The 18,309-nt window shown below is 36.9% G+C and overlaps 1 protein-coding gene across 10 annotated transcripts in view; it reads left to right on the plus strand.

The window, feature by feature from the left end:
- The window catches only part of UBE3A (ubiquitin protein ligase E3A), a 54,240-nt gene extending 36,600 nt beyond the window's left edge, over positions 1-17,640 (plus strand). For 9 of the 10 annotated variants that reach the window (XM_087756134.1, XM_087756137.1, XM_087756131.1 and 6 more), the window contains 7 exons: positions 7,843-7,987; positions 11,732-11,937; positions 14,132-14,296; positions 14,687-14,842; positions 14,934-15,007; positions 15,944-16,087; positions 16,323-17,640. In XM_087756134.1, coding sequence (XP_087612260.1) covers positions 7,843-7,987; positions 11,732-11,937; positions 14,132-14,296; positions 14,687-14,842; positions 14,934-15,007; positions 15,944-16,087; positions 16,323-16,443 — 1,011 coding nt within the window. In that variant the 3' untranslated portion in view covers positions 16,444-17,640. The remainder of the gene's footprint in view (positions 1-7,842; positions 7,988-11,731; positions 11,938-14,131; positions 14,297-14,686; positions 14,843-14,933; positions 15,008-15,943; positions 16,088-16,322) is intronic. The other variant, XM_087756139.1, reaches the window with a different exon arrangement.
- Positions 17,641-18,309: the final 669 nt, after the last annotated feature.

Consider the following 18,309-nt stretch of genomic DNA (forward strand, 5'->3'; position numbering starts at 1 on the left):
CTTCTCCTGAGAGTGGTTGCAGACTTAGATGTTTTAAAGTGTCAAATAGTTCTTATTCCCCGTTGACAGATTCTGCGCTGCTACGGCTATTAATGGTGAGAGTGACCAACTTCTGTTTCAGTACTTTGTCCTCTGGACTGTCTTGGATCATCTTCTGATAGTATGGTTTTTCAAATGGAAGTTGGAATTAAAGCCTTTCAGTTGTGTACTCTTCTTGTGGGCTTCTGAACGTCTAGATATGAAGTGTGTGGAGTGACTGCGTGATAAGTAGAACTTCTCGCTTCTCTAAGCGTTGTTGCAATTTGGTGCAAATAATGATAGGACTGAGAAAGGAGAAGTAAGACCTGTTAGTACCTGAGAACTGTGAGAACAGCCTGTTTCTGAATATGCTGGCTTCTTAAAGTAAAACTTAAAGCCATTTGTTCACACATTTTTTGGAAGGTGGGAATTATACAGGATACAAATGATAAAGAATATTTCACAGTAAACTCTTTTCATAAATATCCTTTAATTTTAGGAGTATTTCTCCCCTTTATTTTTTGCTTAAAGCTGTTATTTTTCAGAAGGTCATTTTTCTGTGTTCTGTTACTAAAGCACACCAATGTTTGCAAAATTTTAAATTTAACCATGGTTTTAAAGCTTGTTGCTGAAGAGCCAGACAGGTATTTGGAGACACTCTGGGGAAAGTACCTCTTTTTGCCTCTCAACCCAGCTGTTACTTCTAGTTAAATTTGACTTCTTTAACTGCTACTGAAGGTCAATTGTGAGAGCCTTAAATGAGCTCCCACCTTGATCTTTCTGTGTACCTCTGAATTCCAGATGGGTTAGCTGCTTCATGGGAATTGCTGATATTATGACTCATCAGGGGAAACCTTTGTCTCCAGTACCAGTAAGAAAAATAAAATTGCAATGCAGAAATGGCTTCTGTCTGTAAACCCAATTATTATATTAGGCAAATGAGAAATATACTGTTCTAAGATTAAACCCTACTGTGTACCAGTTTTCTAATTTAAGAATAGTCTTTGTAATTTCACTGCCTATCAGACTTACAGTTCTATCCAGTTACGTTTTGTCGCATTATTGCAATGGAGTTTATTTCCATTTCCAAAGCTCTGTTCAGCTTTGGGGTACATAAATACTGGAAAAAAGGGAGGGACAGTACCATCCCTTTAGGAGAGGATGGGCTGAAAGAGGATACAAGCTAGTTTTAGGGAGATTTTCATTTTAATGTCAGTTCTGGCAGAGAAGAAGCAGACCTCCCTCTGATAATGGTAAGGAAAATCTGTAAGTATGAGAAAAGGCATCCTTCCGCATATTGCTTGTTGTGGAAGGAAGTTGAAATCTTTGAGGACAAAAAAACCTGTGTAGTGTTGCTTAGAAAGCTCATGGGCAACATCAAGTTGGTGCAGCTACTATATCACAACAGAGCCACAGCAGTCATCACTGTGCACACTCTTGGTCTGTTGGAAATTTAGGTAGTTTAAATCAGATTAAGCTCAAGCATACTAATTTAAATTGTGATGCACTTGCAGCAGCCCTTGCACTGCCTAGCAGTCTACGGGTATGTGTCTGGGCAATTGCCATGGATCCTCTTATGGCTGTTAATTTAAGCTATCAGAACATGCTGAGTTATGGTGATCTGGCTCTGTCAAAGCTCCAAGGAAAGTAAGAATTTTAAACTGTTTATTCTGGGACAGAAAATGAAGGAAAAAGATGAAATTGTTCTAAATTCAAACAGTCTGAGCTGAACTGTAGTGTTAGTCGATGACAGCAAGTACAGCCCAGGCATTTCTCAAAAGTGGAAAACAGATTACATTCAGTAAAATGGAGATGAATGAAGACTCGCCATCCTAGCTGGAGGAAGGGAGCTGTGTGTGCCGTTTCAAACAGATGCAGCAAAGTTACTGTTCTGAGACGATGTGGAATATTAGAGAAAATTGTGTTGATAAAAATACGTAGTGGGTACAGAAGTCACCTTTTAATTATTTATGTTTTAACTGATGATATGAAGTATCAGTGTTCAAGGAAGAGATTTTAAGTATTCCTGAGGAAGTGTTAGAAGGTAAGGGGCAAATGGTGCAATACAATGTCTCTGTTTACTATGGTGTGCCTATGTCTCTTTTTTTCTTTGTTCTCATTTTAATATCAAAAAGGATACAATAGGAATACGTTTGGAGAGTTCAGAGTCTCTTCAGAGAGATTGTAAAGTCCTTTTAATAGTAAAAAAAGATGACAGAGACGACATAAAAGATGGCATGGAGAAGTTGAATGGGAAATACCAGTTTTCTCAACTGGTAGCACCCAGTCGTATTATCAGGAAGCAGGCTTAACATCAGCAAAAGGACATATTTTTTTCCACACAGTGTACCTTAAAACTATGGATGTCATTTCCCAGAACTTGTAGCTCTTCATGAAAGAAAGATCCAGCAAAACCTAATGGGCATTACAGGCATTTTGCTGTGACCCACACACAAACCTCAGGAAGCCTGCTGGTAGCTGGAAAAGTATCATAGGGAAAATACTGTTCCGCAGTCATCTTGCACTTTCTTCAGTGGGTGCCTGATCTGTTTAAGAATTGCATGCTGTTGTTACACAGATGCTTCCTGTAACAGGCTGAGAAGTGATTTTTTTGTTGTTGTTAGTAAGTTTCACAATTTGTTTCCACTTCCTAGTTGCCCTGTAATTGGTCTGGGTGAAGATCTTCAGTCTTGCCTCCTAATCCTTAAAGTGACTTGCTCTGTCTCTGATTGTAGTCGAAAGTTGGCACTGCAGGTCAAAGATGGGTACCACGTGCTTCTGTAGTAGCACTGACAGCATCAAACCTGAGCGAAGGCTATGTTGTATGGGTTTGCTTCAGTGATGGTTGCAGCTTTGGGTGCGGTATTGAACTGTGGAAGGGTCTCGCTGAAAACTGTCAGAAAGATCTTGCCAAGATAATAGTCTCCAGTAGTAAAAGTGTATTCTTAGATCTGTTCAGTGACAAAATGTTTCCAAACATGCTTAAATTACGGGTAAGTAATTATGATTTCCAATATCTTTACCCTTGCATTGCACTTCTTACTTCTGGGGTTTGAATGCATGTAGAGTTGTTTGAAATGTAAGTAATTACATATTCATATTACTAGACCTGTGTCTTTACAGAACAACCATGGCAGATGACTTTGACTATATATGGAGTAACTTTGATAATTTCATGATAAAAGCATTTTCAGAAATATTGATTAAAATTAGGTTGAGATGGTCTTATTCACATTTTCCTTATTGATGCTGGATATTTTTCAAGCAAATATATTGATCAGTCTTCATAATTTCTTTTTGAAAATGGACTAAGTACAGGTCTTTCTCTGCTAATTAGTTGAGCTAATTAAGCTATCACCAAGCTGGTTTTCTCTTCTCAATATTTAATATTTAAACTTTTAGAATTCACTGTGTACATCTTCTCATTTTTGGACTTCATTAAAACCAAAATGAGCACTGGTAAGTGATTTTTTTAAATTACTGCAGGATTTTTTCTTTTACTGCGAATTCGAAGCAATAGCTTTTAAATACCTTTGAAGCAATAACTTGTTTAAAGCTGCTTATTAAGAGAATCGTAGTTGACCCTGGAACAAATATATCCAAGCAAAAATTTTATTTACGCATTCATTATTAATTTCTTTGCATGTGTGAAACTTGCCTCAAACTTATTTTTCTTTTTTTTAATTGAAATGGACTTAATGAAATATGCTTTCTTTGTATTGTATACTTATTGTGTACTTATTTGTATGTATGTTAGTCTGAAAAGTCACTGGGGGCATGGGTTGCAAATAGTAAAAGTGCTAGTCCCCACTTTTATTAAGGAACCCTTACATTTGGGAGTTGGTAGCTGAGTTTGCAGTTCTTGAAAGCAGTTAACACGCTTTTTGTGTCTAACAGGTTTCTTTTGAGATGTTAGCTGTATTCCTGCTGAGTCATCTTACCTCAGTGTGATAGTAATGAAAGGAAGTTTATCCTTAAATCCCTTCTTCTGCCTCTTCATTTCCCCAGCAGCAATTTCTTTCCTCCCCTTCTTCTGAGTTTACTTTTTTTTTTTACACAGATTGTATGTGGCTTTCTTCTCAGGTAGCAGTAATATAAAGGGTGTGAGTTGTGACACACGAGTTCTGCAAGTGAAAATGTGGTGGATTCTTTCAGCAGAGTCTGGCTGGTACTTGCTCGCAAATTAGAAACTCACTCTGACGAATTTCATGTTGAATGTAGACAGCTGGCAAGCAGTGAGCCTCTCCTGCTTGTAAATGACTCTGCTAAATATATGGATGAGCAAAAATTCTTATGTGACAACGGAAGCCAGTAGGCAGATTCTCTGATAGTATATTAGCAACAAAGTACTCCAGAAGCTTTGAGGTTCTCTTAGACTAAGAGGATGTTTATGTGTGTTCAGTTGAATACCTCGGCATTAGTGTGCCTCGGCTGCGTGCAGAGTATGTCTGACTGTGGTGATGGATGTGTGAACCACAAAGTACAGCTTGAGAGGATGCTTCTTAGTCACTTAAGTATTACTTCACCTGCAGTTCTGCAGAAGATGTAGTGACTGACTTATGTCATGATGTGTCACTGGTACTTTCAAACTTAAATTAGTTGTGTTCATGTCCTTTTTGCCTTCTAGCATGGCAAGTATTTCTGCCACTGCCTTAAAGAGAACTTTTATGTTACATTGCTAGAACTCAAGGGCTTTTTGATCATTATTAACTGAATAGAGATTTGAATTAGTATCAGTTTTAAGAAGGTAACCAAACTCTGGTGTTAAGTTAAGCTTTTAAATGTTGTCATATTTCTGTCATCCAATGGAAGGTTCCTGTCTCTCAGGAAAGCACAATGCTGTTCTGTAAGCAAAGAAAATCACTCTCTCATGCTGTGGCACAGTATCATGTTTCAGCCAACAAAATACAGATATTCTTTATAACATCATGTCTCAGCTTTCAGCTTTTCAGTTTGTAGATACTCAATTTTTGATGCTACTGCTTCAGACATGCTACATGCATGCTTTCTGGGAAGTCCCTGGAAAATTTAATGATGACTTCATCTGCTTGGACAGTCGAACCATCATGACGGAAAACATATTAGCTTCTAAAACTTCAGGAATTCACACACACACACATAGACTGGGTTTGTCTAGCAGCATCTGTGTTGACACAGTTGGGGTAGCTCTGTTTAAAAAAAATAAAAAAAAATAAAAAAAAACCTTCAAACTGAAGTTCATAACTTCCTTGCTATAGAAACACTGCTGCAGTTCTGCTAAAATTCAGTGCATCTCTACTATTGTGACTAATGCTGTGTTTTCGACTGAGTTCCAGTTTTCTTGTGAAGCATCAGTGTTGAGAGACATGGAAGTTCAAAGGAGCAGCTAAATTCGTAATCTTCAGTTGAGCAGCTTAGCAACGTTGTCCTGGTTATAGAAGCTACTTCAAGGAACATTAGGCTTTGACTCAAAACACTGGCTTTTTGGTAATCCTTTATCTGACTCCCTCGCAGACATCAGTGCAGCATTCCAATCTGCCCAGCCAGCATTGCTTAAGGAAGAGTGTTTCCTTCCCGTTTTTTGATACTGCATTTCTTTTACATCGCTCATTGCAGCATAGTTCTCAGCCAAAAAATAATTTTGAAAGAGCTTTTTAAATTGCTTTATAGGTATAAATATGAGCAATCTCCTTAATACAAGTGTATTTCTATGATACAAGAGAGCCTTTGCACCATGGCAAAGGGTTGCTGTCCCAAAAGAAATGCAGAGGTAATACTTGCTTTCTCAGAACTCATCAAAATTCATAAAACTTGCAAAATAGTAAATTGCTGGTGGCAAATATTACAAAGCCAACAAAGTCATGACTGAGGAGAAAAAAATAAAGTAGTATTAGTGCCAGTTGTAAATGGAAGCTTTCAAATAGGAGAACTTCTGTCTGTCCAGCCTGAATGTATAACCTGTACTTAAGGTCTTAAAATAAATGCTACTTCTCTGTTTTTAAAAGGTCTCAGTTCTATTAACATGGCTTAAGCTCCATTGTTGTCCTATTCAGGAACAAAAATTTTTTTACGCATCTGTAAGATGCATAATTTTAAGACTCACATGAAAGGCAAGATGCAAAACTATACTGTTATGGGAAGCATGTGATGAGAATACCAGTGGGGGCAGAACTGCAACATGTTTTTGCTGCAGAAGTATTGTTGATAAAATATGGTGAATTTCAAAGAATAAATGTTACTTCGTCTCCTTAGGGACAAAAATAGCTCATTGCAAATTATATGCAATAGAATACCCAATGGACAGACTGCTTTAGGTAGTACATACCTAAGTTTTCCACATAATCTTGTAATTTAATATACATCTCGATCTACTAATCTGAATTTGCCTGCTCTCGTTCTTGGGGTCTTCATGGCTTACCTCCATTTATTTAACTGAGCTTTATATGCTATCAAGTTACACTCTTTCCCTTCCTGATACTAGTTTTCAGTACCAGTTAGTGCAATTCTTTCCCCACACGCTCCTTTTGCATGAGGAGCTTCAGAGTCTTCGAATCTGTTACGCTAACCACCTTAGCTCTGTCACCCATCTACCCCTGCTGTGCTGCTTGCAAGACTGCTGGCTGACTTGGCGGTTACTGGGAGAAAATGTATCTTACTGGTGGTGTCATTTTATGAGTTGATGGTGTCATTATTGCTGCCTTTATCCGCTCTGTTCTGTTCCTGTTTTCCTTTACGCTTCTGTAGTAAAATTCTGGGACATGATATGTTGGCGTGTGTGTGGATAAGGTAGGGTAGTGAAATAAAAAGAAATGGTTTGGCATGTCAAGGACACCTGCTGGTAAATAGTTTGTGCTAGCCCAGACTAGAGGCGAATCTCAGCAGTAATATGGTCTTGGCAGAGGAATGTACAGATCCATCCGTGCCTTACTTTACATTAAACATACCTACATGGCAAAGAAAACTCAACAGCAGTAATCACGCTGCACAGGTTTAACCGATATGTTTATGCTTTTAAGCAGCATATTTTTTATCAACTGCAAAATATTCTTGTATCCTTTCAGTAAATCAAAAGTTATACGTTTTTTTGGTTGGAAGAAAGTGAAAGACCTGTAATGGCCTTTATAGAGACATGAAACCCTTTCCTATGAAATGTCATAACTATTTGACCTTAACTGAGTTTTCACTTTCTTGGAGCAGTGCAGTATATCTATTTAAAGATGCTGAAGAGATAAGAGCAAGAAATTTCTGAGACTTCTTCAAAGGGGGTTGATTTGACTGTAACATTAGTGTCTTTATTTCTGTTGGGTTCCCCCTTCCCCCCCCAGCTCTTTGTTTGTGAGGTGCAACCACCGGTCAAAGGCTTGTCTTCTGTCTTCCACTGTAAATTATCACATGAAAGTTCTGAAAACATCTGTGTAATCCCTTCACAAAACCATTCATTGTCAGATGTAGATCAGATTGCAGTCTTTTTTTCATTGTCAGATGAATTTAATTATCCCAGTAGTACATCTTGTTTTCACACTGTATTCTGTGAATTTTGTGCAACGCAATGCTTACTTATTTAAAATAAGTGCTTAAAAGAATAGAAATGGAGAAGCCTAACAGTCTTAATTGGCTAACAGATCAGATCTGTGGTGAGTTTCTTGCTGCATTAATCCCTGAATTCTAATCCATGCTTAGGGTGATTTAGCATTACTATTGGTTTCTGATATTTTATTGTTGTGATTTATACGCACTTTCTTCTTAGGTTTGGAGGGTAGTTTGGATTTCATTATTTGATACTCAATTGACTCTTCTAGTAAACAGATTTACTAATGAAATACTTTCTATCTCTTCACTCAATAGCTAGAGATGATTGCCATGGAAAATCCTGCAGACTTGAAGAAGCAATTGTATGTTGAATTTGAAGGAGAACAAGGGGTAGATGAAGGAGGTGTTTCCAAAGAATTTTTTCAACTGGTTGTGGAAGAAATCTTCAATCCAGATATTGGTATGTGTTCTAATAATTTACTAATTTATCAGATTTTTCCTGTGAAAGGTTGGACCAGATGATCTTTCAAGGTCCCTTCCAACCTGGGCTGTTCTATGGTTATGCAATGCCTTTCTACATCTGCTGCTGCTTCTCTCTGAACCTGTCCAGGTTTCTTGGTGATCATGAGAGTACTTGACCCATTGAGGCTCAGTATTTCATCGTCAGTCATCCTCCTAAGGAGGAATGATGAAAGGTATAACTGTGTATAGTTAGTGAAAGCTACCATTGCTTGTTTAGATATAAATCAGTATAGGGTTTCTTTGCAGGGTTCCTTTGTTTGTTCTCTCACCTTTCTCCTCGCTTTGCTTTGTGATTAGCTTCTAGAATTAGTAATCAAACCAAAGAGGAAGAGCTTCTGCAATAAAACCAGAGTAGGACTATGGTGAGTTTTTGAGTTATTTCCTCCCCTTCCTCCAGCTTAAAAAAAAATCTGATAGTCTCAGTTCTTCTAACGATTTCTTCTAAAAGGGGTACAGATCCAAAGTGTGGCAGTAATGTCGAGTTTAATTGTAGTTAGCTAAGAACTAAGAGTCATTTGCTATATCAGAGCCCCAGTTTTATATTTGTGTTTTAACAGTCACATTTCCATCTTGCTGTTTTTTCCCTTGCTCCCTGCACCGGTCTTTTATGCTTCCGTTTTTATACATGCAAGGACAAGCTGCTTTTAATATGCAGCTTGTCTGCTGCTCTGAAAAGATTAAAATGTTTTAAAACATTATGAATACTTTGTGTTAGAATAGAAATGAGACCTACCAGGTTCCTATACTAATTTCATAGTTTTGTGAAATATGATGTCGCATTGTAGTTCCTGTAATGGCTTCCATTAAAGAAGCTCAACAGCTTATGGCCATTAGTTAATTTGGGTTCATTGAACTGTTTTAAAACAGAAAGCCGTTGTTCTTGGTTTTGTAGCTTAGAAAATTGATGAAGAAACACAGAAATTCATTTTGAACCGGTTAAAGAGGAAGTCCCCAGAACTGGTAACAGAATCTGAACCTTGGCACTTGCCCTTCACTGTACACAAGCCAGCTCTTGTAATGAGTGATACAGATCCACAGACAAACCTTACTCTGAAAACTGCTATTAACTTGGAGAGATTTGGAATCTGAATTAGCAAGGTTACTTGGAATAAATTAGAGTATGGCAAAATAAGGAAGTCTTAGTACTTTGACTGACAAAGTTGTATTTCCAATGAGAAATACATTTTTGACCTGAGTTTATATAAACAGAAGTTGTATGGGGTGCCTATATTGAAATACTCCTATTTAGTAATCGAAGTCTGATTCAGCTAAGATCCAGCCAGTGTATGTATTCTCCCTGTGTGTAAAGATGGGTGATAGATTAGATGTGCATGCATGTTTTAAATTTTACTTTTGTATTCAAAATACAGAAAAAAGTACGCTTTTTTCTATTCATATCAACTTTTTTTTAAAAAAAAAAGGCATTTATTGGCTTTTGGCGTAAATGTGTAAAAGCAGAAAATGTAGCTTGCTTTCACAGTCGTCTCTTCTTTTACACCTATTAATATGCACCACAGGATAACAGTTTACACACCATATATACCAAGTGTGACTTTTGTTGATTTGTAAATACTTCTATTTACCTGAGAAAATGAAGGAAATCCTTTAAATGGAATTTAAAATGTCTGTCCTCTGATAGGTATGTGTGGAGTGATGTTTATTGCTGTAATAGTTTCTTTGCCATTACATTTCAAGTGTTTTCATATTAAACTACCTTAAAGTTTTACTCAAAGGAGGCAATAACTCAGGCAAAATATCAGATTTATGACCAACAGTCACCCTGGTAAAAGGGAAGAAGGAGTAAGTTCATATAATATTCCTAGCAACACTATACAATTGTTTTCCTCTTATTGCAGCTTCCAGTTTCTTCTGGTGTTTCATTATGTTTTTAATGTACTATAGTCTTACTTGTGGTCAGTGAATAAAATATTGTATTTCGTGTTAAAGTGTTTCCAGATGTAGATCTGGGTAAACTGTTAGTCCTTCATTATTAGACATTTGCTGGAGTTGTTTGTTTTGACTGTTTAACTCTTCCATCATCTTCCAGAAAGTACAAGTCATTGGTTTTATTGTGCCAGTAATCCAGAAGTTACTTCAGTCAATTCAGAAAATGGAATGCAGGCTTCTATTTGATGTTTCTCCTATATATGCTTGTGTTGCTCATCCATTTCTGATTTCCAGTTGCCTTACCTGATTTGTTAGTCTGTTACTTGTGTGCTCCCCTAATAGCTGACCCTGACTTAGTACCTTACTGAGATAAATAATCTTCAATTTTGGGTAATAGCCAGAGTCTCTGAATGAGTTTACAGTTCATTTCCTTACGTTGAATGCAAATTCAGGCTTTATCTCTTGGCTGAAGGTGACGTCTTATTTTCAGTCTTACGAGTTATTTTGTGGCTCTGTTCATGTGGCTTTGTAATCAATTTGTACATCTCCATAGGTTGTAAGTAAGCGTATCTTTTAAGACTTGACAAGATAAATCCTAGTGGCAGATACAGTTCATGTTCTTGACCACGTGCATCTAACTTCTCGTGTGTGGGGAGGAAGGAGCCTGGGCACTTTTCCTTAGATTCTGCCTGGAAATCATGAGACTTAGCTGTACAAGCAACAGGTCACTGGGACTATACTGGTCCAGGGTGGTGTCTCTCCCTCCCCTTAAGCCTATGGGTTTTGCACTTACCTTGCTTCAATATCTAGTCAGGTAAGCAATGGATTTTACCATGGGACTCATTTAAATAGTTTATAGCCTGTACACAAACTCCAGTTTCATAAACAAGAGCTAATCTAGTGGCTTGCTACAGCCAAAAGGGTAAGGAGCTCTTTGCCCTTCCCTTGTCTGTACACTTCTACCCGCTCCCTCCAGCTTCTGGTTCAGCCATTTGGTGAAGCCTGCTGTGAAGGGAGCCAGCCTGTGAACTTAGCAGGAAATCGGTCACCTGAAACAGTGAGCTGAATCAGGTGAAGGGATAGGGGAACAAAGCGAAACCGCTCCCTTTCAACAGTTAGTCTGTTAAAATTGCAACCCCTCCTGTGAAACAACAGTCACAAGTTATGTTTTCCCCTCAAGTTAGGATGTATGTGATAGCTGCAGCAACTCAGTGGACCTTGTTGAGTACCTTTAAACAAACAAACGAAAAAATCTGTTAGGCATCTAACTCGAGCTTTATATGTGATGATTAATTCCTGCTTTATCAATCATAGCTTCCAGTTCAGTCATAGGGCTGCATCTAGTCCTGTTCCTTTCTTGGAACTGGCCTGGAAAAGTCTTTGAGGAAAGGCTGTCACTTTATAGTAGGTGAATTATTTCATCCACGTGGTTTTTCATTGTGTTCTTTTCTTGCACTGTTGTATTTATCGAAGTTACCATCTATGTTGACAATGTGCTGCTGCTTCCTCGGTAACGGAAGGGGATGAAAGGCTGTGCATGTACAGCTTCAGTGAGAGTGCGGGATGTTGTATCGCAGGTCTTCTGCGTGCTTTTAATGGTATTGTGGGTAACAGTATTTTGAGCAGCTCCAATTACCCTGAGGTAAGTAGCTTCTCTTTGCCATTAAATTCAGTATAATATTAAGTTAAAGATGTTTTAGAGGCATTCTAATGCAAATGGGTTTATAATGGTATGTTTTGCATGTCATTTTTATTGAAATGTAACCATAATTGTTCAACATCATTTTTTTTACAGGGATGTTCACATATGATGAATCTACAAAACTGTTTTGGTTTAATCCGTCCTCTTTTGAAACTGAGGGTCAATTTACACTGATTGGCATAGTACTGGGTCTGGCTATTTACAATAACTGTATACTGGATGTACATTTTCCCATGGTTGTCTACAGGAAGCTAATGGGCAAAAAAGGAACTTTCCGTGATCTGGCAGACTCTCATCCTGTAAGTTCATTATGTTCTTTGAGTTTATTAATGTGTTTTTCATGCAATAACTTAATCTAGATTTCAATTAAATGCAAGATCACTGTCAGAAGTGGAAGCAAAATAACCAGTGACTTGTGTGAAGAGTCTGTATTTGTTAAAATAAATTCATAAGCAATAAAATCTCTTACTACATCTGGTTTGGAGGAGGCAGAATTGTCAAATCAACAAATAGGGCTTGGTATCAATAAAGCTTTGTTCTGTTGGTTTTTTTTTTTACGTACTGCCTAAATTGCTTAATATCACTGAGCACTATTAAGCATAAACTATTATTAATAGTACCTTCCCAAAGAGACTTCTAAAATTAGGCTGTTTATATCCATTTGTAGAAGCAGATTTCTACAAAAAATGTGAAAGTAACACAGTAGACATGCAAAGGTGTGATGCTCATATTTGGTTTTGTCTAAAGCAAAAGACAGATGAGGCAGCTGATGAATATCCCTGCAGTTTGGGAGCAGTGATCAGTGTCCATCTTCCCCCACTCCTCCCCAGCCAGTGGCTATACAAAAACACTAAGCCATGTGCATGCTTTAGTAGATGGAGCATAGAAGCACGTATGCAGGATGACTCGGCCCTGCTCCATCTTCAATCAAAGATCATCGGCAGCTTTCCCTCATGGTAGCTAGTATGAGTTATTAGTGTGCTTCATTTCATTTCAAATGGTGGGACGTTCCCCTTTTTATAAGCAGTTATGCAAAATCTTCAGCTATTCAAAAAAGATGACTAAAATGATACTGTTTAAAAAGAACTTGCCTTTTATTTTTGTTTAATCAGAAAATGAGGCATGTGTAATCAAAAAAATAGGTTATCCAGTCTGCTTTGGATAGCTACATAAAACAGCATGCCAGCTTTGACCAGTTTCTCTGTAAAATAATGTTGAGAGATACACAGTGCTCCCAGTTTCCTGTAGTTTTTATTACATACTTGCAATTTTTTGACAGAAAACGCGGATTTATTTCTGTGGAACAAGGCAGGACATTTCTTATTTTTTCTCCCCTACTCTTAGATAAGTTTCTCCTCTGACACCTACACTGACTTCTTTTAAAATAATCCTTTTCAAATTCTTAGTATTCTAATGTAACTTAAACACTTACTTCAGAGCTTCTCAAACCAAAAGTGAAATTCGGAGTAGTCAAGCCTCACAATGGTTTTTCTAATGCTATAGAGCATAGAGGATAGGGTGTTCACCAGCCCTCACCACCAGCAGTTCCAAGTCCAGTCATTTTCAATGCAAGATATTTTTAAAGGTGCCGTGGAAGAATGAAAAGGATACAGATAGCGAGAGGATGAGGCTTACATGTAAACTTTCAATATTTAAAGCATTGAGGGGAAATTTATTGCTTCTACTTTACTATAAAAAAATATGCTTGCACTCAGTTGTTGCTTTTACCTTCACTTTGCATTTCTGAGTCCTACACCTCTGTCTCAGCCAAAGAATTGCTCCTTTTCTGCATAGCCTTTGGTTTCCAAGAGAGTCTTGGGCTTTTCCTAAGGCATAGCAGGGAAGAAGGCTGGTTGCTCCTTTGAATAGAGCAAACTCTTACAGGTAATTTCAGATTCCACTTGGCAAATTCTGACCTAACTTGTGATATTTTTTTTTGTGCTTACATGTTTTCTTGCTTTAATGAGTGCCTCATCTGTGTTGCTTCAAGATTACTTCCTAGTTCGTTTGGGATTTAAATCAAGATGTAGGAGATAAAAGCCTGCTGCCTGAATTTTATCTGATACAAAATACAGCATTTTCTTTTATTTTTAACACATATATATTCAACTTACCAGTGTAACATGTTCTAGATGCCAAAAGTCAATACAGTTTCAAAAGAGTTAAAAGAGGAAGAGGTAAGCAGTAGCTTTAAAGCTACAGGTCTGACCATTGCATTTAGGAAGATTCCTGGGTACTGGTAGTCTCTTCTAAGGGAGTTATCGCTCATTGCTGTGTTTCTTTTTTGCCTTTCCTTTGTATCTGCTATTGGTTGTTTTTACAAACACTGACCTTAATATACCTTTGTTTGGACTGTTAGGGGAGATCTTAGGGAACTCATGTCGTAGAATGTAACAGCCCTTTTTGAGGCAGGTGATTTCATGTCTTCTGGTAGTACTCAGTGAAATCTATTGAAACTTATTTATGACAGACATGTATTTCTTATTCTGTTAGGTTCTTTACCAGAGTTTGAGAGACTTACTAGAGTATGAAGGAAGTGTGGAAGATGATATGATGATAACATTTCAAATATCTCATACGGATCTCTTTGGCAATCCAATGATGCATGATTTAAAGGAAAACGGTGATAAAATTCCTATTACGAATGAAAATAGAAAGGTACGCTCGATTTTTTTTTTTTAACATAATCTGTAACTTTTTGGTACTCTATGCGGAATTATGTAGGACTCTATAAAGTTTTGTTCTCACTTATAATTTAAGTTCAAAAGCCTTTTAAAATTGCCATAGCACAGTGTAGTTGTAAGCAGAAAAGGCTTTTCTTAAAGAAAACATCGATACATGCATGCATAGCTTCTGGGTGTTGTGTTTGACCTGTTTGAGAAATATTTGAGATGTGCTCTTTATTGTTGCTTAGTAGAAGCTGAGTCCAGATAATCTACATAGAATTATATAGAATTAAATGTATTTTGGGGTCTTTTATTTTTGGGAGATACTTCAAGTGGCATGTGTCGAAGTCCTAAGGTTTTTTTGGGGATTGTTTCCTTACAGGAATTTGTCAATCTGTATGCTGACTATATACTCAATAAATCAGTAGAAAAGCAGTTCAAGGCCTTTCGGAGAGGATTCCACATGGTGACCAATGAATCTCCTTTGAAATATTTATTTAGACCAGAGGAAATTGAATTACTTATTTGTGGAAGTAGGGTAAGAATCCTGAATTTACACCAGAAAAAGTGGAGCTTTTTTGATCCTAAGTATATAATTAGTGGTCATTTTTAAAAATGTCTTCTTACAGAATTTAGATTTTCAAGCACTAGAAGAAACTACAGAATATGATGGTGGCTATACAAGAGACTCTCTTATTATTAGGTAATTTTTTCTAATTTCTGAAAGGTTAAAAGCACTCTACATGGCTGTTTCTTCATAATGAATTTAATATTGTAAGATTAAGTATTTTTGTAGTACTGGAGATGCAAGTGTCTTACGTATAATTTCACTTTACTCAAATACCGTCATTAGAAAAAAGCAGATAGTGTAAGCAGTGTCTTTAGCTTCCAGTGAACTTTAGTAAAGCTTAAAAGGGATTTTTCCCTGGGTTTTTTTTGTCTTTCTCTTATACTATATAGTTAAATAATCCCCAGTATAAAAAGGGCTGTTTCAATAAATTACCACTGCTCTGTTGTTGTTTTAAAAAAAAAAAAAAAATCACGAATGCTGAATTGTTTGAATGGGTCACATGCATAGAACTTTCTTCTCTAATTAGAAATCAAGTAAATTCAGTGTTTTTAAGAGGGAAAATGTTTTTCATGTTTTTACCTTCTTGTCCCCTTTGACTAGAGAACTCTGAAGACAAGGGTCAGAGAAGTGTGCATCTTCAGTCCTCTAGACTTTGCCAACTGCTTAACTAGTTCCTGCTAGGGTAGAAAGCCTTTGACAGCAGCTGCATTTGTTTACTGTGGTGTTTAAGAAGTGGTAGCAATGGACAGTGTAGCAGAACCAGTATAATTGCATAGGAAACAGGAGTAATAAAATAAAGGAAGAATATCTGCAAATCCCTTATGAGCTGAATTAACATTTAAAAACAGTTAAACTGCAGTGTTTTGGTAATATTTCTGATTTTTACTTCTGATTCTCAGCGACTGGTAAATATGTCACTGTTAGTTTCGTTTTTATGAATGCAACTTGTAAACTGATGTTAAGATTGATTAGAATTACTAAACCTTCAAAGTTCAATTACTTCTGAAAGTCTCATTTATACCAAAGAAAGTTTTTGGTTTACTTACTTTTTGATTTCTTCCTTGATAGGGAATTCTGGGAAATAGTCCATTCATTTACAGATGAACAGAAAAGACTATTCTTACAGTTTACAACAGGCACAGACAGAGCCCCTGTGGGAGGACTTGGAAAGTTAAAGATGATCATAGCCAAAAATGGCCCAGATACAGAGAGGTAAAAAAAAAAAAAACCACAACCAACCAATCTACATTTTGCTCGTTTGTTTGTAAATTCAAAGTGAGTTCTGTGTTTTTAATTTATTAACTTAGTTAAATCTCAAAGTTGAATCTCTCAGCAAAGGAGATTATCTTCACTGTTCACTGTTTTGGATTTGTGAAATAGCAACGTATTTCTTTGCATGTACTGCGTGTTCCCAGATCTGAATTCTTCTTTTTTGTTTTCCTCACAGGTTACCTACATCTCACACATGCTTTAATGTACTTTTGCTTCCGGAGTACTCAAGCAAAGAAAAGCTTAAAGAAAGATTATTGAAGGCCATCACATATGCCAAAGGATTTGGCATGCTGTAATAAATATAACAAAAGGGATTAAAAAGATGATGGTGGTGATGTCCCTGTCCAAAAAGGCCATAAGATAGTGAGCTACAGTAGTCACCTGTGTTTGTGCCTCCCTTCTTTACTGGGGACATTGGGCTGGAACAGCAGATTTCAGCTGCTTATATGAACAAAATCTTTATTTTTTCTTTTAGCGTGAAAGTGTTACATATTCTTTCACTTGTATGTACAGAGAGGTTTTCCTGAATATTTATTTTAAGGGTTAAATCACTTTTGCTTGTGTTTATTACTGCTTGAAGTTGAGCCTTTTTGAGTATTTACAAGAAAACAAACTGTACTCTCCCAAGGAAAATATTGCCATCATTTGTAGACCATGTAACCTTCAAGTATGTGCTATATTTTTGTCCCTGTATCTAATCAAATCAAGAACTGTACTTTTTGAAGAGTTTGCTTTTGAAACTTGAAGTCTTGGAAAACAGTGTGATGCAATTACTGCTGTTCTAGCCCCCAAAGAGTTTCTGTGCAAAATCTTAAGAATCAATAAAGATGGAAGGGAGAACTTGGAATGTTAAATTGCAGCCTTGAGAACTTTACTTTAGTCACAGCACAACAATTAAAATTCATTTCACTATATGTTGTCTTCACATGTCTTGTAATAAATTGTGTTTTCAATTAGGAAACATTTCTTAGCATATGAAAGAGTAGAAATTTTAGTTACTTTTTTTAAAAAAGAAGTTTACTGGGGAAAGTGCATTTTCAACTGAACAGCTTTAGAGTAGGGAGTGAAGTGTTTGGAAAAAAAGATAGGAAGTTTTTGCTATATTATAAACAAAGCATGTGGAAGTGCACTTAAAATGAAGTTTTATTCTTAATTGCCTATTATGTTGACATTTTAAATAGACAATCCAAAGTCTTCCCTACGTGTGACGTCATCAGCATTTATTTAATGAATCGTTGTTCCTACTTATCAAGGCACATGATCAGTGTTGCAACATAATCTAAAGGGATGGCTACTGTATTTTGATCTCATCTAACAATAAGCAAAATTGAACAATATTAAACGTAAGGCCTACTTCATGTTGTACACTTCCAACCATTAAATAAACTGTTAGAAAGTAAGTACTAAGGTTCTGTTCATCTACTACATAAAGTATTCAGTAGTTTTTTAATTTAACTCTACAAATCATATCAGAAATAAATCCTTTACCTTTCGTAGTCTGTGTTTTAATGTTAATTTCTCCTGTTGCAATATTCGATAAAGGGATTATGCGTTTTTAAGCAAAGAGGTAACTGGCATATCTCTTTTATAATACAAGCTGCAGCGGATGTGCAGAGCTGAGCTTGTGCCTTGACAATTGCTATAACTGACTACTACCGATCAAACCCGTGGCTGTGTGGAATTGGCATTAAAAGGCACAGTTTTGAAATCATTGGAGAAAGAAAAGGTATCTTTCAGGACTATTTTAATAAATTCTTTCTAGTAATAGAAACAGACAACTGTTATGTAACTATGATGCTGAATAAAACAGTGACCTTTTTTTTCACCACGGTTCAGTGAAAAAGAAAACAAGTGACTTCCTTACTTTGATAAATTGGATATTAAATTATTTGATTAGAAAACGTTGTAGTGCAGCATAATTTGAGGATCACAGGTACGTAAAACTCTCTAGAAGTGACCGGTAGTGATGTGGAGCCCAGCGATGTTCCCCTCTCAAATCCAAGCCAATGTAAGGTGGCCTGGACGCGGGGACTGAAACTTGCTGGGGAGGGAGAGGTGCTGGCTGTCTCCTGGTCTTTGATCTCGAGGTGGCACTCAGGGCATGCCTTCTTGAATGTTCACCTCATTGCATGTCCTTCAAGAGGAAAACGCAAGATACCCTA

This window comes from Nipponia nippon, unplaced genomic scaffold (genome assembly GCF_047370975.1).
Source record: "Nipponia nippon isolate SJK-2023a ecotype South Korea unplaced genomic scaffold, ASM4737097v1 scaffold_2, whole genome shotgun sequence".
Lineage (NCBI taxonomy): Eukaryota > Metazoa > Chordata > Aves > Pelecaniformes > Threskiornithidae > Nipponia > Nipponia nippon.